General features: G+C 51.9%; 6 protein-coding genes across 6 annotated transcripts; 2 read left to right on the forward strand and 4 right to left on the reverse strand.

Annotated features, from left to right (window-relative positions):
- Window positions 1-419: 419 nt before the first annotated feature.
- Window positions 420-3,138, reverse strand: LAJ45_00438 (uncharacterized protein; the record flags this gene model as incomplete). The annotated part of the gene is made up of 6 exons (XM_046110039.1): window positions 420-452; window positions 511-1,775; window positions 1,834-2,679; window positions 2,737-2,795; window positions 2,862-2,954; window positions 3,029-3,138. The coding sequence occupies 6 exons, from the start codon at window positions 3,136-3,138 to the stop codon at window positions 420-422; spliced, it is 2,406 nt and encodes an 801-aa protein (XP_045976732.1).
- A 1,026-nt stretch (window positions 3,139-4,164) lies between these two features.
- LAJ45_00439 (uncharacterized protein) lies at window positions 4,165-4,761 on the forward strand (the record flags this gene model as incomplete). The annotated part of the gene is made up of 2 exons (XM_046110040.1): window positions 4,165-4,232; window positions 4,302-4,761. 2 exons carry the CDS (start codon window positions 4,165-4,167, stop codon window positions 4,759-4,761), a joined length of 528 nt encoding a protein of 175 aa, XP_045976733.1.
- Window positions 4,762-6,439: 1,678 nt separating this feature from the next.
- LAJ45_00440 (uncharacterized protein) lies at window positions 6,440-7,440 on the reverse strand (the record flags this gene model as incomplete). The annotated part of the gene is made up of 3 exons (XM_046110041.1): window positions 6,440-6,603; window positions 6,711-6,794; window positions 6,873-7,440. 3 exons carry the CDS (start codon window positions 7,438-7,440, stop codon window positions 6,440-6,442), a joined length of 816 nt encoding a protein of 271 aa, XP_045976734.1.
- A 4,793-nt stretch (window positions 7,441-12,233) lies between these two features.
- Window positions 12,234-13,437, reverse strand: LAJ45_00441 (uncharacterized protein; the record flags this gene model as incomplete). The annotated part of the gene is made up of 4 exons (XM_046110042.1): window positions 12,234-12,520; window positions 12,576-12,766; window positions 12,834-13,311; window positions 13,374-13,437. The coding sequence occupies 4 exons, from the start codon at window positions 13,435-13,437 to the stop codon at window positions 12,234-12,236; spliced, it is 1,020 nt and encodes a 339-aa protein (XP_045976735.1).
- Window positions 13,438-14,164: 727 nt separating this feature from the next.
- LAJ45_00442 (uncharacterized protein) lies at window positions 14,165-16,725 on the forward strand (the record flags this gene model as incomplete). Its single annotated transcript, XM_046110043.1, has 2 exons — window positions 14,165-16,354; window positions 16,417-16,725. The coding sequence occupies 2 exons, from the start codon at window positions 14,165-14,167 to the stop codon at window positions 16,723-16,725; spliced, it is 2,499 nt and encodes an 832-aa protein (XP_045976736.1).
- Window positions 16,726-17,744: 1,019 nt separating this feature from the next.
- On the reverse strand, window positions 17,745-23,246 carry LAJ45_00443 (uncharacterized protein; the record flags this gene model as incomplete). The annotated part of the gene is made up of 3 exons (XM_046110044.1): window positions 17,745-19,264; window positions 19,316-21,887; window positions 21,948-23,246. The coding sequence occupies 3 exons, from the start codon at window positions 23,244-23,246 to the stop codon at window positions 17,745-17,747; spliced, it is 5,391 nt and encodes a 1,796-aa protein (XP_045976737.1).
- Between the last annotated feature and the right edge of the window lie 1,218 nt (window positions 23,247-24,464).

Raw genomic sequence — 24,464 nt, forward strand, 5'->3', positions numbered from 1 at the left:
CAAAATTCCAAATATAGCAGCAAGGTGGGATAGAGACAGAGAAGGAAAGTGAGAATATAAACTATCCATCCGTCCGTCTATACCCAAGGGAATAAAGCACACAGAAGTCAAAGCATATGGTAACAAAACCAGCACCAAACCCAAATCAGATCAAATCAAACCAAATCAGCAAGACAAACAAAGCATTCAGAAAGTATGTTTACATGGTAACAAGACATGACTACAGGGCAGGGACGGAAATAGTGGAAAGGTGAGGGGAACACGACGCCTTAGGAGCTGAAAAAAGCTTGAGTACGGACACGAGCATCGAAGGGAACAAAAACAAGAAAGAACGGAAGAAAGGAAGACGATGTTAAAGTATCCCCCAATATGAAAAGTAAAGGCCCAGGAGAGAGAGCCTAGTAAATTCGTAATACCGGTCACATTGTTCCATAGAATTCGATATTAGAGACCTGGTCCATATGGCTGTCAGCGAATCTGGCGGTGGATAGATTCAGCAGAAAATCGCGCATTACCGGGCCCGTGAGGATGGGGAGGATTCTTGGCTCCATCGTGAGGGAAACCAAATGGTGGACCGTGAAGCCCCATTGGGGGACCATGGGGTGGCTCATGGTGAGGGTGATGGAACGGCATATGGTACCCTGGAGGCGGTGGCCCATTCATCTGTGGAGGAGGAGGTCCATTCATACCAAAGAACGGGGGAGGCGGGCCGAAATTTGGTGGTATGTTTGGCATTGGGCCAAGTTGAAATGGCATTGGGGGCCCATTAACTCCCAGAGGTGGCCCAAGAAAAGGTGGAGGTGGGGGAGGACCTTGATGATGCTGGTTCCTTGCGAGTCCTGGAGGTGGGGCCACTTGCCTAAGTGATTGAGGGATTTGCGGCTGCGACATCTGTTGAGGAGGATTCCAGCCGGCCGGAGGGCCATGTTGCTCCATGAGTGGAGGTCCCCTAGGGTAGATGGGACTGGCGTCACGCCTTCTAAAATCGGTGATCGCAGGGTCATCAAAAACAGGCGAAAGGGGGTTATTCTTTGCTCTATGATAATTATGGGGGCTCGTTGAGATTGGAGGCGGCGGAGGCATCTGAGACGGCCCTCCATAGTGCTGGTGCAGCGGAGAGATTGATGGAGGGAGCTGTGCCTGATGTTGTTGTTGCTGCTGCTGCAGTTGTTGCTGTTGCTGCTGATGCTGTTGATGCTGTTGATGCTGTTGTTGTTGCTGCTGCTGTTGTTGCTGCTGCTGCTGTTGCTGATGCTGCTGCTGCTGTGACTGATGCGACTGATGCATAAGGCGCATGAGGAAGTCTGTATTGGGGTCATTTCGAAGCCCAGGATTTCCTTGATTTTGCTGGTGTGATGGAGCAGGAGGGGGAGACATAAGGCTTGACGTGATAGGGGATATGCTACGTTGCATAGGGCGTTGGATTTGCGGAGTTGATACAGGGGCTTGTACGGCTATCGGGGTTGTATTCTCTCCGATATTGACGCCGTTGAGTATCTTCAGAATACGCTGGAAACCTTCTTTGTCTTCGGGGGTAGATCCATTTGCAGGAGTAGGCAATTTTGGAGAAGGCTTGCGGGCTTCAACTACCGGAGGCGCAGCAACCTCGTCCTGTGGGGCAAAAATTGCAGCAAAACGAGATTTCACTGGATTCTTGGGCTCCTGCCTGATAGGGTTCATTATATCCTGCTCGGCGCTTTTAGTAGCAGGAGTGCTCCAGAATCCGAAGAATCTGTCCACGTTATTTTCTACTACCGCCGGGGCGGTTTGCGGTTCTACTTATTGTATTAGTTTCTAATAGATATCTCTCTGCATGATTACTTTCTGATATACCTTCAATAACTGCACTTTCGTGCCCCTTTGTAGGCCTAGCTTCGACTTCTTCTTTTGGAGGTGGTGTTTGATGGTTCTCTTCGGCAGGCACGTCTGCCTTCTTTTTCTCTTCAGGCGGTGCATTACCTGCCTTCATTCTCTCCTTCCAGCGTTGAAATTCCTCCATCGAATGTGCCGGTTTAGAATCTCCTGTCCTATCTTCATTACCTGGCCCAGAATCCATCCATTCAGGGTCCTTCTCAGCCCTACTATTGTTGTAACGGTGACTATCGCGGTGATTGTCACGATGATGATCGCGGTCACGCTCACGATAGTGATCCCTGTCTCCCCCACGATTGTCATCTAGCAACCAGCTAGATTCATCTCTTTTCAACTTTGGCCGGTGTTCACGATCTCGATCTCTACCAAAGTTATCGTATTTTGGTGGGCGGTCCTTATCCCACGGAGTTTCCCGCTTTTCTCTTTCGACACCCCTACGGAAACGGTCACCGTCCTCGGCACCAAAGCTCTTGCGCGGTTGGCGTGAAACATTTGTCCAGCCGCCACTACCTCGCTCTCCGCTACCTTCACCATCATCTCTAAATCGCTTAATGTGGTTGGGACCCCGCATATCGACACGATCTCCGCCGCGATCTTTGTCCCCTCTGTCCTTGTCGCCCGAGCGAACCCCCCTTTCAATCTTGAACCGTTCAAAATGAGGGCTTTCCCCACGTTCTTCCGCAAATACTGGAGATGCTATTGAGGTGGCATGAAGTCCATCTTGATCAAACTTGCCGGATATTGCTCGAGCCGAGGATGATGACGCAAACGACATCATTTTCGGAGGCCCGAGGATGTCTTCTGGAACTATAAGATATCAGCAAAATAACAAGAATAGATAGCAACTTCATATAGGAGGCATACTTGACGATCGTGACACGTGCCGAGATTCGAACATAGATGGCCGGCGTGTTGCCGAAATACTAAGTTGCCGCAATTCAGTTTAGTTTCAACATATGGCTAAGCACCCAGAGCGAAAGTAACAATACCCTTTGACAGAATCGTCGTGGTTAGTACTGTTAGCAAGAACATCGCCATCTGTGCGTGTGCGTGTGGTTTGGGGTCGAACTGCGGGGGCAGGCCTGTGAAGCTAGTTAGCACCACGACTCTAGATACAACAAGAGATGGCAAACAAAAAAAAGGAGACAAAGCTTACCCCATCCATTCTTCAATTGGCGGTAATCCATCAGGTTTTTTTACGAGTGGAGAGTGCTGTAGTGATTTAAGCTCCTCTATCTCATACCGCCGTCGCACTGGAGATTCCATGACGGGAGAGGGAGTGGAGGGGGTTGCTGGAAGCGGCGGAGATGGGTTTAGATGACTGGGATCTACTGAACGATACTTGAATGACTGTATAGCTGAGATAAGGGGGATATATTATCAGGGGAAAACTGTATTTGAAGGGCTATCTGATGAGAGCTGAGGAAGAGTTGTTGAGAGAGAGAGGGAGAAGATGCTTGAGGCGACTGTTGGTGGTGGGGGTTGGCCTGTTGTTCCACACCACGGGGAACGACCGGCCCTGTCTGTGGCTGTGCCAGTCACGGCATTCCACGCCCTGCCACACTATCACCCGCATCTGCAACATGCACCAGCTGCATCTTCACTTTATCGAGACCAATTATCAGATCTCATAAGGTAGTTGTTGAGTATACTTTCCTGATTGCAATTGCCCTATCATAACGTTGGGGAAAGAAGACTTGGGTTCCACATTTTGTCCAGCCACCATGTCACGATGTGACATATCATGGGACAATCTTAAGGAATCGAAGGATATCTACATAACCTGGATTTTATTCTTTTATGATTACAACTCAGGGCTTCTAGATATTTTATTCGCTCCCAAGTTTTTTTTAGAAGAAGTGCTTCTAGCAGCTTCCAATATCCAAGACCCCCATTACATGTAGTTTTTCACCTATCACTGTCCTAAAAACCACTCCTTCCGTATGAGACCCCTAACCCAGAAGATGACACTGGAGGCCTCCGGAGAATGCGAAAAGCAGGTTAGTGAAGATGACACGATACCTACTCTGAACTACATGTAGGGGACAAAGGTTTCAATAAAAAACAACAGAAACCTGGCTATAATAACTTTATCCAATAAACCTTGCTCCATCAGTATTCTTATTATGCTTGCCTTGGATTCACAATTACTACAAAACCACAGATCCTACAAATCCCATGAAAGTGTTTCAGCCAAGCCTTTACTTTATGGTAGGGCTAGGGCTAGCCTTTCCGAATATCTAATCAGCTATGCAAAGAGATCCCTTCCTCGATCAACCACCGCGACAAATCATGGCACTCTGCGGAATCTGCAACGAGGCTCCCTCGAAATATAAATGCCCATCCTGCGAGATTCCCTAGTACGCGACCCGATCCCACAATGTCTCCTCGCTTTCGCCGGTCCAAAAAAACTAATTTCTCGGTTTCAGTTGCTCCCTCGTCTGCTACAAGCCACATAAAGTCCAACACGAGAAGGCCAAACCTGCCGAACCTACGTCTGAGGCGCCAAAGGCCGCTGAGAAAGCTCAAAATGACGAACCAAAGGCAGCTTCAAAGCCTGCAGGGACAGACAAATTTGCCTCACTACTCTCATCGCCCGAAGTCCAGCAAATGCTAGCGTCCCCGAGCCTTCGCCAACATCTCCTCAGCGTCCATAAAGCAACCCTCGAACCACCGCCTCAGAGCTTTGTCCCACGCGGACGAGGAGGCAGGGGACGAGGACGCGGTGGCAGAGGAGGGTTCGAACAAACCCGGCGTCCCTGGAACGAGGAGAGGGCAGCTAAGGCGGGCGTAGGAGAGTTGAAACGGTTGAGGGAGGACAACACCGAAGTTGACGAGTTTGTGAACTTGGTCATTGGGATAGTTGATTCGGTAAAAGATGAAGAGTGATACTAATAATAATACTTGGGATGGACATAAAAGTTTTGTGTTTTTCGGAGGGCTTCGATAACGGCTTCTTTCATCTATCACCGATGCCGACCGACCCTGGCTTGCCTACATTTGGGCACTCTGCCTACACATATACACTGCCGAACTCCCGGGTTTGTTCCCAGCTAGGTCTCATTTAATCAGTATTACCCAATGCAATTTGGGGGCCACCGGAAAAAAAAACAGGATTCGGGAAATGCGGAGAAACTGGGAGGATAAATAATGAACAATGAACACAACTTTGTTGATATCATCATCAATCGCCGTCAGATGATAGCGTGCCCAAGAGAATACATGTGTAAAAGGGCTCTTGGTATCTTGGTGATTGTGCTTGGTGTTTCCTTATCGACCGGCGTACAACCCCCCCCCCTCCCCCCTCTCTCCCCTCACATCTCAAGAAAAAAACTGTCCCCATGATGCCAAAAGTAAAAGCAATGATCAGATCACAACGTGGGAGGAAGCATGCCATGTTATCTTCCACGCCAGGCCCAGTATCACATCACTTAAGCTTATCACCCCAAAAACCAAATCAAACCAGACCAAACCATCGCATGCTGTTGCTGCTGCTTGCTGCAGTACGCAACAACCCCCCGGTAAGTTCCATAACAGGATTAATCCGTGAGATTGAAGCAGGGTCTTAACGCATGGCACACGTCTTTCTGTTTGTTTATTGGTTTGTTTACCCTGGGTTTCGCATAGCGATATCTGTGCCCTACATACTATACGGAAAAGTACCTACATAAAGGAGATAGAGTGTAGGTACTACACATGCTACTAAAGTGCCTACAGCCAGGCACTATAATTCTCCCCCCCCCCCATCAGTGCCACAGCATAAGCAGGCAAGCCAAGCTGGTGCTGCAGAAAGTGGAGAAGAGCATGTCTTCACTCCCGCCCCCGCTACCACTTGCTACATGCATAAAAACGCATGCCTTGCTCGCGCGCGCATCCCCCACAAAAAACGGTCGCATCTTTTTTTTTTTTTAAACCTTTGGAATTCGCTCTTCAGATGTCTAACCCATCCAACTAAAAAAATCCCATCCTCTGCACACCACGGGACGATAACGAAAAAACACAATGGACACAAAGAGGGGGGTATAGCAGCCATACGAGAACATGAGGGTATGTAGAAATGGAACTATTTTCGCACATAATGCAAGGAAAAATAGAAACTGAACGAGTAGAGTGTGTGTGAGAGTAAAGAGAGAGCAAAAAAGAATTGATAAAGTAACCCCCACTAGCTAGAACCGTACGTACCGCAATTAACCTTAGTTACCAAGACAAGAAAAGAAAAAAATAAACTCCGTGTACAAAGAAAAAAAGAATAAAAACATTGCAAAAAAACATATGGAAAATTGAAAAAGAAAAAAAGGAAGCGATATATATGCACAATTCCCCGCCAGTCCCTGCCTTTCCCAACTCCCGACTACTGTGACTACTGCTCTCCCATAAAACAACAATGACGCCGGATAGATATCAATACCAGGCTCCAGACAAGATAGTACAAAAGAAAGCGAATGAGAGAAAGAGGGAGAGAGTAAAGAGCGGGCGTCCAGGTCCCCACAGTTGTCCGAGCAGATATGAAAAAACAATGAGCTATGGATCATGCGCTTTCCGCATATCCTTTCCTAGCCCCCCGTCCCTACAATATGACACACCTACATGAGGGAGAGCTGCTGCTATTGCCATTCTCCCTATTGTGTCCGAATCCCTTTGCGCTCCGTTGCGTCATTTCATCGTCGCCAACCTCTGGCGGGCGGACGGTCATATGTACGACATTCGGGGTGTCTTGGTTGAGCCTGCAGTCTATAGCTTCAGTCAGCACCCGAGCGGCGATGGGGGGAAAGGGAGGGGGGGGGGGGGGAAGAAGTTGTTTAAAACGAAGCTCTATACGGGGAAGAATGAGGATGTACCTTTGAGAGGATGTTTGTCTTCCAACATGCGGCCGAAATGTATAAGCCTTATGAACATGGCACTAGCTGGTCTTTGATCCCATTCTGCACACAATCAGCTTCCCGTAATAGGGGCGGGTGAGAGAGGAAGAAAGTATTGAAGGTGGTCGGTTAATTATTTACCTTCTTTCCAATCCTTCCATATACACTCCTTCAGTTGCCATACGCTCATCTCGAACGGATCCTTCAGAGCCTCTTTTCCAGTCTTGACCGAGTGCCGCGTGAGATACGCTTCGTCCATCACGAATTGATGGCGCACGCCCGAGATGAGCAGTAATGTGATTGAAAGTGACGCCACTGTCGGCTCTATGGGCGATGATGCTGTCTTCATATCTTTCAATGGTGTGTAGACAACAGCAGCAGCGGCGGCGGTGTCTGTAGGAGCTATTGTAGCAGTGGTAGCAGGTTGGTGGGAGGCAACGGAGGATGGTGGAGGAGGTTGAGTTGGTGCGACGGCCGGGTTAGCTGCCAGTGCTTCTTCTGCTGCTACAGTTGCGTCTGCTGTTGTTACAGGATTCCCTTCCACAGCCGTTGTCTCAGTTGGCGCATGGCTAGGCCGCGAAGCTTGTTGTGATTCGGGGGCTGTCGCTGTGGTGTCTTCGGCCGGTATCTCGGATGCTATTATTGGGGACGCCGCATCTTCTTGCAGGTTTGCGTGGGATGGACCCAGGGTGGGGGAGTTTGCAGACATTATTACTTTCTTATTTGTGTATTTATTGTTGGGGATGGGAGGTGTGGTAGACGTTGTAATTCAGTAGGTTTGACGTAGTTTAGTGTCGATAGATAATTGTGGTATGGTGGTATGTATGTGTATGTGTATGTGTGTGGTATTTGGAGAACGGTGTCGGTGTAGGTGGTGGTGTGTGGTAGGTCAAGATAGTTTTAGGTGTAAGGTTAGCTGGTTCTGGTTGCGAGTGAGTGAGTGAGTATACTAGGTGTGATGTAGACAAGGTAGGTTGTTAAGCAGCGAGAGATGATAGTGGGCCGTTTTTCGTGTTTTCGGAACGGGTAGGCCTCTTTCCTGTTCTTCCTTCTTTCTTTCCGTTTTCTTCCTCTCCCTCTCCCTCTCTTTTCCTATTAGTTGAAAAGGAAGAGAACTGGAAGAACGAGTGAGTGGGCAGGTATGTAAGGAGTAGTACACAACAACGACAGATGCGACGATGGCAGCTTTCTTTCTTGCTTCCCTTCCGTCCTTTCTTTCTTTCTTTGGATATCCCTATCCCTATGCGCACTTCGATAGACAACAAGAAGAAAAGGAAGAAAGAAGTTACAAGAAAAAGAAATTATAAACACGCGCAAATTCGCGAAACTGAAGACCTAGAAATCACAAAAGTTGGCGGAGTTAAGGAGGAAAAAGGGACAGGAGGAAAAAGGGACGGGGGTAAAAAAAGGGAAAAGGGAACAAAACAAAATGGCGTCGACGAAACAGAACGAAACGAAACGGAGAAGGGTCCCTCTTGGATATATGCGGAAGAATCAAAGTCACACAATAAATAAGCCGCCTCTCCCAGTTAGGTGTATGATGTTCCAAAGAGACGTGTTGAAGGGGGAAGGGGGTGCGAGAATCGATTATGTAGGTGGCGGGCGGAGCTAGGTAGGCCGATGATATCTCGGTAACGAACGGGGGATAGAAGCGGGAGCGTTGGAGGTGAGGTAGGGCGGGGGACGAAGCTGGCTGGCTGATAGGTACTCAGGGTGTGTAAGGAATGAGTGAGAAGTGAAATGAAGTAATGCCCAGAGGGTTGTCTTGCTTGTCTTCAAGGGCGGACCTTTCCTTCTGCCTTTTTTTTTTCCTGTGGAGGCTGGCAACAAAAAAGAAAGAGGGAACAATGGACGCTCTAGTACCTGCTCTAGGTACTGACTGTACCCTAGGTAAAATGCACGGGAAAGTCGTGTGATTGCCGCAGATGCTGGGGGGTGGAGAGAGAAAGTGGAGGATCATAAAAACTGCATGTCAGGGAGGCGATACCTATTTCCTTAACTATCGGCAGGGAGGCGCCTGTCTCAATTGTCTCTCTATATCTGTCCGCCTGTCTGTAGACTCTATTCAAACGCGGTGACGGCGATATATTAACCACAATTCTCTCTTAGGGGCGTCAATAACAACACTACCGCAAATCATAAAAAACAGGGTGTTTGTCGATCTGCGAGAGTAGATGACCAATGCTTCCTGTGCAGTACCTAGCTCGAGTACATGATGCCTCTTCTAGTCCGACTCCGTGCTGTTTCTCCGAAACCTGCGCAGAAAACACACCAACCCGCCTCCACGGAAACCCCCCTCTTTGGACATAGGATCTAGGAGGGGAGGGAGAGAAGGGGGGTGGGGGGGGTGGTGCAATTACAAACAAAAAACAAATCTCCCCGCCTACCCCGAGCAATGGCCCAGACCAACGAAAAATAAGCATAACCTCGAGTTCTGGATTGACACCCGTCAATGTCATGTCTCTGCAACTCAACTGCATGTCCTCCTCCTCCCCGATAAATTGCGTTGATGTGATAGAGATCCGGATCCACCAGATCAATCGTGGCAGTGCACCCGGACCGTACTACACTGATCTTCCTCCTCCCCTGGGCCACAAGCGAAGCTTTTTTTTTTATTCATTTAATATTTATCCCCCTCTCCCCTTAATCCACCTTCCTCTTTGCTTTTCAGCCGCAAAATATGTTCCCTTTTTTGCCTGTGATAGATAGAGTGCCCCCGAAGGAGCGCACGGGTTTCAATGAGGTCCAATTCAATTCCGATTCCCGAGAGGACCCTAGCTATTTCTCTCTCACGCCGCTTCCAAGCAGTGCTGAGACACTGCTAATGGAGGAGGAAATTGAGTTTAACCAGCAGGCCGGGATTTCCTATATATATATATTAAGCACCTACGTAGTACTTGTATTTTTTTGGGTGGTGTAGGTGGTCCATTGGTAACCTTTTAAAGATGATTATTTGCGGTTGCATGCTATCCATGCATGGAATATCACTCGGTTATCCTGCATGTACGGAGGGAGATCTCATGATTACCGTGCCGGTCGGTACACACTGACACCTCACAAAATATTCCGAACCTATCCTCTGGTCGGGAATGGAAGCCACGTTGGCGGTAGGCCCCGACCGAATAATTAGCCGCTTGGCTGTCATTAGCGCTTGTGGCCCCAAATAACAATTCAATCAAGTAAGGGGGGTTTTTGATGATGGCGCCAGCGTTCTTCAAAGCCCATTCGAGGCCTTTGTAATTTTACAAATTTAGCGTAGCCTGTTGACGTCTTGATGGCCTTTATTAGAATTCCTTGGAGAGGTTGATTGGCGACTGCACAATATAGCCGTTGATTCTGGAGACCAATGACCGAAGTACCGTTTATACGGATGGAGCCGAAATATCGCACACTCAGGGTTGGAGGGTGCGCAGGGAAACCCGAGTCCCAGTATAGAAATCACGAGACTGAGGAGCTTCGTCTTCGGCCAGGTGTCGGGATATATATCTTCTCTCAAACAATCGATCGCATGTACTCTCGCACATCCTTCCCACCAATGTTTTAATCACTGCGTCTCAGCCTTGGGGCCCACAGATGACTGTAGTTCTTTCTCGAAGTCAAATCGCTTGGCAACCGCTGAAATCAGATTCCCGAGGTCGCGTTGTTTCTCCCTGGCCATTGAAACACATCCCATAACATAACGGTACCTGCATGAATGTAGTGTTAGCCCTACAGATGCCCAATGGTTTCTCCCAACTACTGGAGGGGATGTCACTTGCCTTTTTTTCTCTCTCTAGGAGCTCTGTGAAGGTACATACTCCGTTTCCCTGCTCGGCGAGACCCCCTACTGACCGAGACTTGGGGTCCTCTACCACGTAAACACTGGCCACCGAGTCTGCAGCCAAGGAATATTTGCATGTAAATCTCGCTCAGTAGGGATCTCGCTGAGCAAGAGAAACAGAGTAATTGGTAGCCAAAAAATTCATCCACACACGTACAGACGGAGCCAAACAATCACCCCTGCTGCACAGGAAATGATACGATATACTCGGAGTAAACTTAATCGGAAGCCTCTCAACCCACATGTAGGATAGTTGTTTGATAATCTCACATTGCCAGGGAACCTATGGAAACCACCAGACTCTAATATTGAATCAAGGGAATAGATGACTTACTTCCATTCGTCCATCCAATTATCATCATTACACTCCTCAAAGCTTGATGATGACTTACTTACATCCATCAATCTATCTATCTAATCATTATTGCAAATGACACCCCTAAAATGGGCAGTGCCTACTAATACCAGCAGAAGATTCGCTGCTATTGGTTGATGTGGGCTGTCTTGAATCTTACCAGTGTACCTTTTTGGTCTGTGCTTTAATATCTTGATGGGTGGGTGGGTGGATGGTGGATGGATGGATGAAATAGATGGCAGGTGGATGGATGGAGGAGAGTAGATGGACAAGAGACGGTTGAGAGAGAAGACCAAGAAGAGGTGTACTTTCAACCCGTCCCGTCACCCACCCCCACCATCCCGCCCGCCGCCAGAAAGCGGGAAGAAAAAAAAAAAAGCTGCCAAAATAACACCTTCCAGCACCCCACCTACATGTATCCCATCCTGTCTTGTCTATGTACTTTAAAATACTGTGTCCTCTCTTTATTTCCTTCTTTCTCTCTCTCTCTCTCTGTAAAGGAGCATGTATCATTCATTCATTCACTCATTCATTCGTTCACTCGTTCATTCACTCACTCACTCATTCATTCACTCGTTCATTCATTTACATGTAAGTGATTGATTGATAGATTGATTCATCAATTCTTTCATTCCAGTACTTTCGACTCGCCCGCTAGCTACGGGGGGTATATGGTCATATATTTCTACTACCCCGAGTACACGGACCGGTCCATCTCTTCCTCCATATCGCCCCACTATGGCATGAGGGAGGTAACTACACGCTATATATCTATGGTAGATAGTATTTCCGAATCCCCTGACCGTCGATAGGCTATGTTAGGCGCCTTTACCCAACTTCGGTCACCTTGCCTCCCTCCCCTCCCCTCTCCTCAAATTAACATCTCCCCCCACACCCCCGCTGAACGCAAAACCACCAGAGCAAATAACATCCAAAGCTGCTCACCAAGTATCACTCACATATCACGACTCTCATCACCCGTGGCTCATCATGTATCACTCACCCATCACACCCACGTTCTCACTCACAAGCCATCACTCGCACCCCAACACAAAACCGTAAATAGACCAAAATTAAAGAGTGTATATATTCCCGTCCCACGTAACACAGACCCACAACCCACAACCCACAATACAGAAACGAAAGTATAGTAAAAGTAAAAAGAACTCCATAAGAACCCACCCCCAAGAGACCTAACCCAACCACCAAAAAACCTCTACAATCCCAAGAGCAAGCGCAGCATAAGAACTAAGCGTACATAAAAGGCCGAGTGAGAAAAAAGAAGAAGAGTAGCATCACAGCTAGTAGTCAAGTCAGCGCGCGGTATCTAAGCAGCCATGCCATCCCCCACAACCCCATCCTCCACTGCAGCTGCCTCCTCACAGTTCCTCTTTTCCCTCAATCCCTCAAACACACCCTGCCACAGCTCGCTCTCCTCACCGACAAAGTACGTCAGCGTGACATCCGCAAACCCGGCCTCCTCGCCGCCGCCCATCCACTCCAACTGACTAATCACATTCCCGAGCAGCAGCGCGCGGCCCGCCGCCTGCCCCATCCCGCCGTCGTGTGTCACAGACACGGCGTGGATGTGGAAGTGGTAGTAGGAGGGTTGATCTGTTTTTTGCTTGTTAGTGATTGTAATCTCGAGGGAGGAGAGAGGGGGGAGTACAGTGGATGTAAAGCTTGAGCTGGTCGGGCTCGACGCTGGGATACTTTGCGCAGACGCCCTTGATGATGTTAGCCTGCAGGCGCTTTAGCCATGGCACGTCGCGCTTCTTGAGGTCGCGCAGCGACGTGATGTCGCGGCGCTGGACGAGCGCCATGGTGTACAGGCTTGCCATTGTCTTGCGGTCCCACTTCCTACAACCCACAATTAGCACTCACCCCCCCACAAGCCACAAGATAGACAGCAGAGAGAGACACTTACAAATCCGGCAACAGTATAAACCCCTCCACCGGATCGTCATCCCTCACAATGACACTCTCCGCCTCCGCCTTTCCCTCCAGAATATTATACACCCACCCCAGCCTCCCGCCCTCCCGCTTCGCCTGCACATACGGCCACACACAGCGGCGATACACCTCAGCCGTCTCCTCCACCATGCGCACATTCTGCTTGGAGTACTTGCGCACATGCGCCTCCGTCGCCGGCCAGATCATCGTAATCTTGACGTCCGCGCCGCCCTGCGCCAGCGCATCCGCAGTCCGCACTCCAGAGGCAGTGGAGGCGAGGAACCAGTGGTAGATGTCGTTCTTCTCGACGAGCGCGACGGCGGGGAGGAGCGCGGGCGCGGGGAAGTGCGAGAGGTTGAAGGCGGAGATGTCGAATGCGGTCTTTTCGGCGATGAGGATGGCGGGGGCGGAGGCGATGGTGCCGAGGAGGTTGACGGACTTTGTGCGTGTGTCTGCGGGGGGTGTTAGTGCGCGGGGGAGGAGGAGGTGGGGCCGAGGTAGGGGTGCGGCGTACCTTGGTTGATGAGGAAGGAGAACTTGAATTGGCGGAGGAGGTCTTCGGGGGTGGGGGAGGACATTGTGGGGGGTGGGGTTTGGGGGATTGGGGGGATTGGGGTAGTGGTGATAGTGAGGGAAGGGAAGGGAAGGGGAATACTAGTTTTCTTCAAGTGAAGGTGGGTTCAGGTTAAATAGCCACGAGAGAGAGCTCTGATCAGCGAGAGAGAGAGCAAGAGAGTGCAGAATCAAGGCCACGAATTATACAGCGAGTGGAAAAAGCTCACAATCACACAGCAGCGACAGACAGCGCAGAAACAGCACAGCACAGCACAGCACAGCAGCGAGGGACTGAGAAATGAGAGCTGCAGAACAGGAACAAAGCGGGAGACTCGTGGGGTTCTTATTAGAGATGTTCCACAGGCTAGCGAGTTGGGTCAGATCTTCGGGCTACATGATGTAGGCTATGGATGGTACAGATGGGGAGGGATCCACTCAGGGTCCATGGATGGATGGGAGAAGAATCTGCAGGACAGAGGTGCCCCCGGCAGCCGGGGTTGTGTCGATAGCTCTTTCTCCCCCCACCAGCCACCGCCAGGGTCTGTCTCCACGCCACCACACCCTCGTCCCCTTGTCTGTATCTCTTGGCAGCCCCCCCCCCCCCCAATCCCTGTCGCCGGGTGCCGCCAAACCTCGAAAACTCCTCCTCCGCCGGGGCCGAAGATAATAGCAAATTGTGGACGCTCTCCACATCCACAATACCACCACCACCACCACCACCACCACCAAAACACCAATATCACCGCAGACATGCTCGCAGCACGGCGCATCACACGCTGCAACACCTGCCCCGTCACCCTGCTCAACACGCTCTTCTCGGCCTGCGGCGCGAGCGTGCGACTACCTGTCCCGGCACGGGCACTCACCTCCGCGAATGCTGCTGCCACTGCGAGATTTAGATACTCGGGGGTACTCGGGACAGCACGGGGGCTCCAGCACTCGGCGGTGAGACCTGCACCACCGCCGCCGCCGGATGAGTTTATCGAGGGGGTGTTTGAGTCGGTGACCGAGACCGTCACAGAGCTATTCGAGACCGAGACCGTCGCAGAGCTATCCGAGACCGAGACCGTCGCAGAGTCCGTGGTCGACACTATAACCATCGAGCGCCGGACCGTGCGGAAGGAGCAGAGACGTGAAGACGAGCCTACCACCAGCACCGCAGCTGAAGAGATATTAGCGGACGAGGACGACACAGCCCCAGCGCCCGCAGCATCCAGCCCGCAAGCCCCCGCCCCCGACGCCGTCCCCTGGTTCCTCCGCGTCGAGACCCCCCGCCCCGCCAGCCACCCCTTCGCCTCGCACCAGGCCCTCCCCGCGCTCCCGCCCGCGCCGCCAACAGCCCTCTCACCGCTCCTCGCGCACCTCAGCACCGAGCTCGGCATCGGCGACCTCGCCATCATGGACCTGCGCACCATGGACCCGCCGCCCGCCATCGGGCCCGACACCATCATGGTGCTCGGCAACGCGCGGTCCGAGCGCCACCTGCACACCTCCGCCGACAAACTCTGCCGCTGGCTGCGGTCCGAGTGGAAGATGCGCCCGGACGCCGACGGCCTGCTGGGCCGCGGCGAGCTCAAGATCAAGAACCGCCGGCTCAAGAAGAAGGGGAAGCTGGTCAACACGCAGACGGGGCAGGAGGAGGGCGTGGGCTGGATATGTGTGAATGCGGGCGACCAGGGGCTGGTGGTGCAGCTGTTTACGAGCCATCGCAGGGACGAGATTGATCTCGAGGGACTGTGGGGGGGGTATTTGGGCGTGGGGGCAATCACGAGGAGCCCGAGGGCGACGGAGGCGGAGGAGGCGTATAACGAGCAGAAGAAGAGGCAATTAGAGGAGGAGGAAGAAGAGATGGGCGGGAATGCAGAGGTTAGATATAACCCCCGCGTCCCGCTCATCCGCCTGGGTGCCGGGCTCTCCACCGGCGCCGACTACACCAGCGCCCCCGCCCGCCCCCCGCACACCCGGGCCCTGCACACCTCCACCTCCGCCCCCGCCGCGCGCCGCCTCTTCACCACCTCCGCCGCGCGCCACCTCCAACTCTCCGCGCTCACGCCCACCGACCCGTCCAACCCGCGCTCCGCCTACCTCATCGACGACATCGCCTTCAAAGGCATCGAAGTCCCCCGCTCCGTCGCCCAAGGCAAGCCCTGGCACCTCACCAAGCAGCTACCCGCCTCCTACACGCCCAACACACACACCGCCGTCTCCGCCCTCATCCTCCGCGCCCACATCAACCAGCTCCGCACGCAGTATCCGGGCTGGAAAGGCACCGCCGACTGCCCCCTCCTAGGCTCCGGGCCCGCCGACACATCGTCAACCGACTTCCTGCGCACCTTCCACGCCCACCTCCCCTCCGCCCCATCCCCCAGCGCGAACCAGCTGCGCCTGGAACTCCTCATCGAGGCGCACCGCATCGCGCCGTCATCCTACCCCGCGCAGTGCATCATCGACTTCCTCACCACCCTCACCACCCCGCCCTCGCAAGAACAATACTACCTCGCCCTCCGCGCCCTCTCCTCCTCCCCCACCACACTACGCCCACACGGCAGCGGCAACAACGCAGACCTAACCCTCCTCGACACACTAACCGCACACCTACGCACCCACCACCCCACCGCCGACCCCACCGCGCCCGAATACGCCCTCTGCCGTCTGCGCGCGCTCGCGCCCCCCGCACTCCCACTCGTGCACGCCCTGGCACTCACCGTGTGCGACCCGGGCATCGCGACGCCCACGCACGCCATCCGCAAGCGCGCCGAGAAGCTGCGCATGTGCCGGTACCGGCTGGACCCACGTGTGCACGCGCTCGCCGCGGAGGTGCGGGCCGGCGGGCACGGGTACACACTGCGCGAGTGGCACGAGATGCTGCTGTGTGTGTATGCCATGTGCGGGGCGTGGCGTGCGTTCTGGAATGCGTGGGTGAGGGTGGGGCTGTTGGGCGTGAGGCGGGATGAGGGGTTGTATAGGCTGGTTGTGGGGCTGGTAGTGATGGGGGTGTGCAGAAGGAGGGGGTTTTGGCGGGGAGGGGGTTGGTGGCGGGGATGGGGAGGGAGGTGCCGGCTGTTGGGGTGGGGGTGGGGATGGCGAGGGGGTTGGTGGCGTTGGTGGATTTGGCGGAGGGGGTTAAAGAGGAGGTTAAAGAGGAGGAGGTTAAAGGGGAGGGGGAGGTGGAAGAGGGGCGGAAGGGAAGAAGGCGGAGAAGAGGAGTGAGAAGGGCGAGTGGAGAGTCTTGCGGGAGAAGTGTGAGAGGGTCATCAGGAGGGCCGGTGCACAGGCACAGGCACAAGCACAAGCAGCTACTTCATAGATAGGTAGGGTAGGTAGATAGGCAGCTTTGTATATAGATTTTAGATGTAGATATTTCCTCTTGTTTAATCTCACTTCCTACTTCCCTGCTTGTCCGCTTCCCCACCTTCTCACTCACCCCGCCACAGTATCACAACCGCGATCATTGACACCAGCGCTGCCCCTGCACCGAGTGACACCCCATGAATCTGCCACCACCTAGCACGGTTCATATAATATCACTCGGGTCTTGGCATCCATTAAAGCTTGCCACTACACTGCACTACTCTACTGGTACTACACCCGGAGCGTTACCCCCGCGGGTATTAACAATTAATTACGACACTACACCTATCTGGCGAATCAATCAATTGTAACTAACTCCACAGCATAAGATGTAGTGACCGCTGCACGGTTCATGATCCATGGGCGATATTCTTCTAGCAAGGTTCGCCACTTGTGTATGGATGTATGTAGATTAATCCAAGGAGGAGGCGAAGCTTCCTGGGTGGAGGTGGGACCTAGCCATTCTGCTATATATATATACGGTAGATAGAACTATGGGGCATTGAAGTAGGATTTCTTTCGAGCACGTGTGTAGTACTCTCGCGGGCCTGTCCTAAAGGCATTTACATACATGTAAGCAGCTATATCGAGTATGCTTACTTGTATGCTAAAACAATGTCTCTATGTAGGGACCCCTGGAGGGTACGATCTGGTTTTTCAAAAAAAAAAAAAAAACTCTTTTATTTTCTTTTTGCTTCAGTCTAGCTACAATAAAAAATGTTGCAACTACCTACCCGCACCCTCTTAGACTCCTTCTTTCACGTCCTGTCCTCTTTCCCAGCTGCATACATGGTACGCAACGTAGAATGAAAAAAATCCATGAAAGAGCTAAAGGGGATAAAAGGTCAAAGGAAGAAAAAAGGAAGTTCGGCGTCCTTGTATTTGTTCGTTCAATCATAAGTACGTACGTACGTAGTTTCGTTAATCCGTTAATCCGTTAATCCGTCACCCGTAATCGCTTTTTGGTATTTAAAAGGCCTTACAGCACGATTGCCATACTACCGAGTGCGATAGCGATGGCAAAGACGCCGGTACGAGTGCGGGAGGCCGCACCCTCGAACTGCTCGGGCTCCTCAGGAGATGGTGGAGCTTGTCCTCCTTGAGCAGCGGCTGCTGGAGCGGGTCCTGAGGCAGATACAGAGCCTGAGCCAGGTGCGGAACCAGAACCAGCTGCGGGGCCAGAACCAGCTGCGGAACCAGAAGCAGGTGCGGGGCCAGAGACGGGTACGGAGCCAGAGCCAGAACCAGCACCAGGCGCGGAGCCAGAGCCAGGTGCGGAACCAGAAGCAGGTGCGGAACCAGAACCAGCTGCGGAACCAGAACCAGGTGCGGGGCCAGAGACGGGTACGGAGCCAGAACCAGAACCAGCACCAGGCGCGGAGCCAGAGCCAGGCGCGGAGCCAGAGCCAGGCGCGGAGCCAGAGCCAGGCGCGGAGCCAGAGCCAGGTGCGGAACCAGAAGCAGGTGCGGGACCAGAACCAGCTGCGGAACTAGAACCAGGTGCGGGGCCAGAACCAGAACCAGCACTAGGCGCGGAGCCAGAGCCAGGTGCGGAACCAGAAGCAGGTGCGGGACCAGAACCAGCTGCGGAACCAGAGCCAGGTGCGGGGCCAGAGACGGGTACGGAGCCAGAACCAGAACCAGCACCAGGTGCGGGGCCAGAGACGGGTACGGAGCCAGAGCCAGAACCAGCACTAGGCGCGGAGCCAGAGCCAGGTGCGGAACCAGAAGTAGGTGCGGGACCAGAACCAGCTGCGGAACTAGAACCAGGTGCGGGGCCAGAGACGGGTACGGAGCCAGAACCAGAACCAGCACCAGGCGCGGAGCCAGAGGCAGGCGCGGAACCTGAGCCTGGAGATCCTGGGCCGGGAGTAACTGGTACGGCGGGTGCGGATCCCGAAGATCCTGATGACGGAGAAGATCCTGACCCTTGTGTGAATCCGGATCCTGAAGCAGGGCCAGATACTGGGGCGGAACCTGACACTGGGGCGGAGCCAGATCCTGGGGCGGAGCCAGATCCTGGGGCGGAGCCAGATCCTGGGGCAGATCCAGAAGCTGGGGCCGAGCCAGATACTGGGACGGAGCCTAACGCGGGAACGGAGCCGGAAGCTGGGGCGGATCCAGATGCTGGAGCAGAGCCAGAAGCTGGGGCAGAACCAGCTCCTACCGGTGGTGCAGACTCTGAGCCTGAGGCGGGTAAAGAAACTAGCGAACCAGAAGATCCAGCCGCTCCCAAAGATGGGCCAGAAGCCTGAGAACCAGGAGGTGATTGAGAAGTTCCTTGCGAAGGTGCCTCAGGGGCAGCCTCGGAGGAAGAGGGTAGCTCCACATCAAACTCATATTCATTCTCAGTGTTGAAGCAGTCGGTACAGAATTGTCCTTCAACTTGAGGCTTGACGAAAGGTGTAGGGCCCGAGAGTTCGAATGGTGGTTGTGGTGCTTGGGCGACAGGGCCAGGCTGTTGTGGAGAAGGTACCAGCGCAGGCGAAGGGGTTAAAACTAACTAATTAGAAATTTATCATTGACCTATGGGAGGATTCATGAACATACCATTGTTTTCAGTAGAATTGCCGGCACCTCCGGGGACCCGAATAACTTCACCAGGAAGCTGGAAGGCTGGGCCAGGTACCTGTACAGAAGGACCTGGGACTTGGACAATAGGACCAGGGACTTGGACAGCAGGACCGGGTACCTGAACAACCTCACCAGGAAGCTGAACGGTAGGGCCAGGGACCTGGATAGCAGGGCCAGGGACCTGGTCAACTTCACCAGGAAGTCGGACGGTAGGGCCTGGGACGGGATATCCAACCTCGGTGACTTGACCAGGAAGCTGAACAGTCGGGCCGGGGACCTGAACAACTTCACCAGGAAGCTGAACGGTAGGGCCGGGGACTTGGATAGCAGGACCGGGTACCTGGACAACCTCACCAGGAAGCTGAACGGTAGGGCCGGGGACTTGGATAGCAGGGCCAGGGACCTGAACAACTTCACCGGGAAGTCGGACGGTAGGGCCTGGGACGGGATATCCAACCTCGGTGACTTGACCAGGAAGCTGAACAGTCGGGCCGGGGACCTGAACAACTTCACCAGGAAGCTGAACGGTAGGGCCGGGGACTTGGATAGCAGGGCCAGGGACCTGAACAACTTCACCGGGAAGTCGGACGGTAGGGCCTGGGACGGGATATCCAACCTCGGTGACTTGACCAGGAAGCTGAACAGTCGGGCCGGGGACCTGAACAACTTCACCAGGAAGCTGAACGGTAGGGCCGGGGACTTGGATAGCAGGACCGGGTACCTGGACAACTTCACCAGGAAGCTCAACGGTAGGGCCGGGGACTTGGATAGCAGGGCCAGGGACCTGGACAACTTCACCGGGAAGTTGAACGGTGGGTCCAGCGATAGGATATCCAACTGGAACCTCCTGAATTTCTGTAATAACCTGAATTGCTCCAGGAATTGTAACCGCCTGGCCTGGCTGGGTGACGACTACCGGAGGCTGTACGAAAGTTTCCGCAGGCGCTGTGACAGTTATAATAGGGCATTCTTCACAAACAGCGGTTGTGTAAACCTCTCCAGGAACAACCACTGTCTCTGCTGGTAATGTGACAAACAAGGGAGCTTCAGTGATGACGATTGGTGGTGAGGTGACGAAGGTCTGGACAACATTATTCTCGGTGATGACAACAGTGGCTGGGGGTGCGGCAGGAAACTCGATATCCTGAGTAATAAAAACTGTTTGGAGAACTGGTGTTTCGACTCCAGGGAGATATGTAGTAATAACCCCCTGGATAACTTCAGCTGGAACCCGAATTTCTTCATAGATAGTAGTGGGGACTGGAGTGGCGAAGCCTGGTTGGGAAACAAATTCGGTGACGATGTTTTCTTTGGTGATATAAACTAATTCCTCTACTGATACGGTAACTGGTACTTGCTCCGAGACGTAGACCTGCTCCTTAACTGTGACAGGAACAGGAACCTGGACCTCATCAACAACCTGAACGGTCTGGACGACAGGGGTAGCCACGCCAGGAAGGTATGTAGTGATGACCTGCGCTGGAACGACGACCTCCTCAGTAACCGTGGTGAGGACTGGAGTCGCGATACCAGCGACTGAGACAACCTCGGTGACGATAACATTCTGAGTAACATATATAATGTCCTCCTCCTTGCCAGTAACTGGCACGCGAACCTGCTCGGAGATATAGACCTCTTCCTTCTCTCGAACAGTTACAGCCTCGGTAACTTGGACGGTTTGAACGACTGGAGTGGGAACACCAGGTAGGAAAGTGGTGATGACTTGAGCAGGGAGAACGACTTCCTCAGTAACAGTGGTAGGGACGGGAGTGGCGATTCCAGGAACGGTGACAAACTTGGTGACCTCTACTTGCTGGCTGATATAAATAAGTTCCTCTTCCTTGATCGTGACCGGCACTCTGACTTGCTCAGAGACATAGATCTGCTCCTGTTGAGTGATAGTGACGGGCACCCTAACCTGCTCGGAGACGTAAACCTGTTCATTAACAGTCACTGTTACTGGCACTTTAACCTGCTCAGAAACGTAGATTTGCTCCTGTTGAACGACGGTGACGGGAACGCGAATCTGCTCCGAAACATAGATTTGTTCTTGCTGGGTGACAGTGTAAGGGACCCTGATTTGCTCTGAAACGTAAATTTCTTCGAGGATTGTCCTGGGGGCCTGTGTAACAAGCACCCCATTTGTAACGACAACACTTTCCTGTTGAATGATGGTCTTGGCAGGAATCGTGACTAGAATTTCGTTTTCGATAATTACACTTTCTTTTTCAATAATGGTTTTAGCCGGAAGAGTCTTTGTCACTTGAACAGTGACCGGAACGGGCACCTCGACAATCTGGAAGATTGTTTCTCCTGGGAGGACGATCTGCTCAATGACAGTCTCGCCAGGGAGCTGTTCATAGACCGTCTTTCCTGGGAGTTGAATCTTCTCGATAACAGTCTCTCCTGGAAGCTGGATCTGCTCAATGATAGTCTGGCCAGGGAGTTGAATCTGCTCAACGACGGTCTCATATGAAACAACTTGAGTATACGGAATATATTCGGTCTGAGGAGGGCAGGTCACACAAGGTGTTATAACCTCTGGGACCTATCTAAGCGTTGTAAGTTGTCAGAATGAATTCAAAGCAGGAAAATTGAGGAACCTAACCTGGATTGTCTCCGTAATGGGAATAACCTTCGTTACAGGAACCTCTACTGGAACCTCAACCTGCACAGGAACGCTCTCACCAATAGCGTTAATGTAAAAGAAGTTCTTCTCCTCATTAAAATGAAAGTTATTTTCTGCGTAATTCTGCTCAGAGAACTCCTGGAAGCTTGCGGCCGAGTTTTCATTTCCGAGAGCATTGGGATTGTTATTGGCATTCTCGTTGTTTGCGGCAACCTGATTCTGATTCTCGTTGGCGTTGTTGATGTCGTTGGCGTTTGTGATGATGATATCTGGGAATACGATATCAGTCATACCAATAGGCATAACACCGCCTGGTAGAAAAGTCTGTCCTTGCTGAAGAGGACCAACCTCTCCGCCGGGGAACTGGGTCTGTATCTGAGTCTGGGGAGACTCCGTGCCCCCTTCGGCGGCGTTCACATCGATGTTGATATTCTTCTCCACAGACTTTGCTACTGCAAAATCTTGGTTGAGATTTGAACTGTCAAGAGCGGCGGTAGATTGGCCGGGAATAGCAAAGTTATTTCCTTTTGCCTTGTTGACTGCCGAGGCCTCCTTCACATTGTTGCCCACGTTGGAGTTTTTATCGTAAACATTTCCTCCCTTCGACTTTTCTGCCTTCTTCGGCGGAATTTGAGGTAGGGGAGGACTCATCATCATGGGAATAGGTGGGGGGCCCATGATATATGGTTGTTCCTCATAAAAGTCAGGTGGTGGAGGTAATCCATAAAATTCTGGAGGAGGGGGACCGTAAGGAGGGAAAGGAGGAGGAGTTCCTTGAAACTCTTCGGGATGAGGAAAAAAATGAGGAGGAGGAGGAGGAGGAGGAGCGTTAAACTCTTCGTACTCAGGGTGAGCAAAGTGTGGATGCGGAGGAGGGGGAGGGTACATCCTATATTCGGGAGAGAAACCCCCAATATCTACGACCTCAATATCGACCTCCTCGATATTTCCCCTCTCAAAACCATCTTTTTCGATAATCTCGATGTTCTCGATTTCGACCCTATCAGAATAGGGCTTTGGAAGCTTGTCTTGAGGTACAAGAAGCGGCTTTGGGGAGATGTAAACGTCCTTCCTTGGTTCACTGTAATCATCGTACCCGTCTTGTTCAATGATTACCAAAGGAGAAGAACCAAGATCGAGAGGAAGACTATTGTCTGAGTTATCAGTTGGCGCTTTTTGGTGACCAGATATAGGTCCTGATCCCGGTGGATACGGGGACCTGTCTGCTAAAGCACCTGCAGTGAGGGCTAAGCATGAGAAAATTCGACACAATCGCATGCTAGTTTCTTTCCATAAAATTGGACAAATGAAAGTATCACCGTATGGAAAGCAGCTCCTTTTATCTTTAAGTTTCACGCCACATGTGAGTAATTGAATGTGTAATTATGATGGTGCAATTGGCTTTATATCCATAACGGGCACGATCTCGCAAATCATGAGGGAATGAAGGAAATTGCTTGCGTTTCTACCTCCGCTTTTCTCGGTCCCGCACAGATCCAGAGCATCACCCAGTCTAGTAAGCTCTGTATAGATTTATTTTGGCTTCCCTCTAAAGATTTCTTGAAGGACGGGGAGGCGGGTAGTGGCGATGATACGTTTAGATAACGTGATTTTATTTCCGGAAAATTTGTGATTGAGCCCTGATACGTGAGTGTGTGTGTGTGTCTGTACTATCCCAGATATATCCTTTCTTTCGGTTTATTTTTGAACTCGACTTGGAGAGTATTTCGGGCTGGGCGATCCCCGATGCGTGTGATGTTTGCTGCTTTGTTCGCAATCCTAAATGGCCCCGCCTCCTAGGACGATACAAGGGGTGATGACGCTTTAGAGGTGGCCAAGTAGTTTGTGTATCTAAGTACATAGGTCTTAAATGACTGATTGAAAATAGTTAGCAACATCAAGAATCTTGGCTATAAGAGGGGAAAGCAAGTTATTTTCCACGCCACAGCCGGGTTAATTATCTTTCTATTTTACATAAATGGGGGATTCCCACCTAGAGACCCCGGACTTAAAACACAGACGAGGGGTAGCCGACTACTATTCCCTTTTTCCAGGTGGTAGTATGTATTCTCCGCTTCAAAGGCCTCAATTGAAAGTTTGGGAAGTTCCGGAGCTGCTATATATACGCACGACGAATGGTGTCCCGGTGAACATTATAGTGAACTGATTACTAAGGTAATCAATCGTATGCCCGCCGGGCGTAGGTTTACCCCGCGTCCTGGCCACCTATGCCCGACATATCAACCATAATAGCCTGTATCATAAAACGAATAAAAACCATCTTGAGCTTCATACATCAGTTACTACGTACATTCGTGTAGCAGGAGCCGTTGGAAGGTTCGAGTTTTTCTTACCATGGACCAACGGTAATTAGTAATTATAAGAAGAAAACGTCCATTTTCACTTCTAAAGACACCTTGTTATAAACTGTATTGTTTTTGGCTCTACTAACTTTCGAGGTCTGTCTTGGAAAGCTATGTAGCTTGGGCCACTATG

Source organism: Morchella importuna (assembly GCF_003444635.1).
Source record: "Morchella importuna strain M04M26 chromosome Unknown Morimp01GS001, whole genome shotgun sequence".
NCBI lineage: Eukaryota > Fungi > Ascomycota > Pezizomycetes > Pezizales > Morchellaceae > Morchella > Morchella importuna.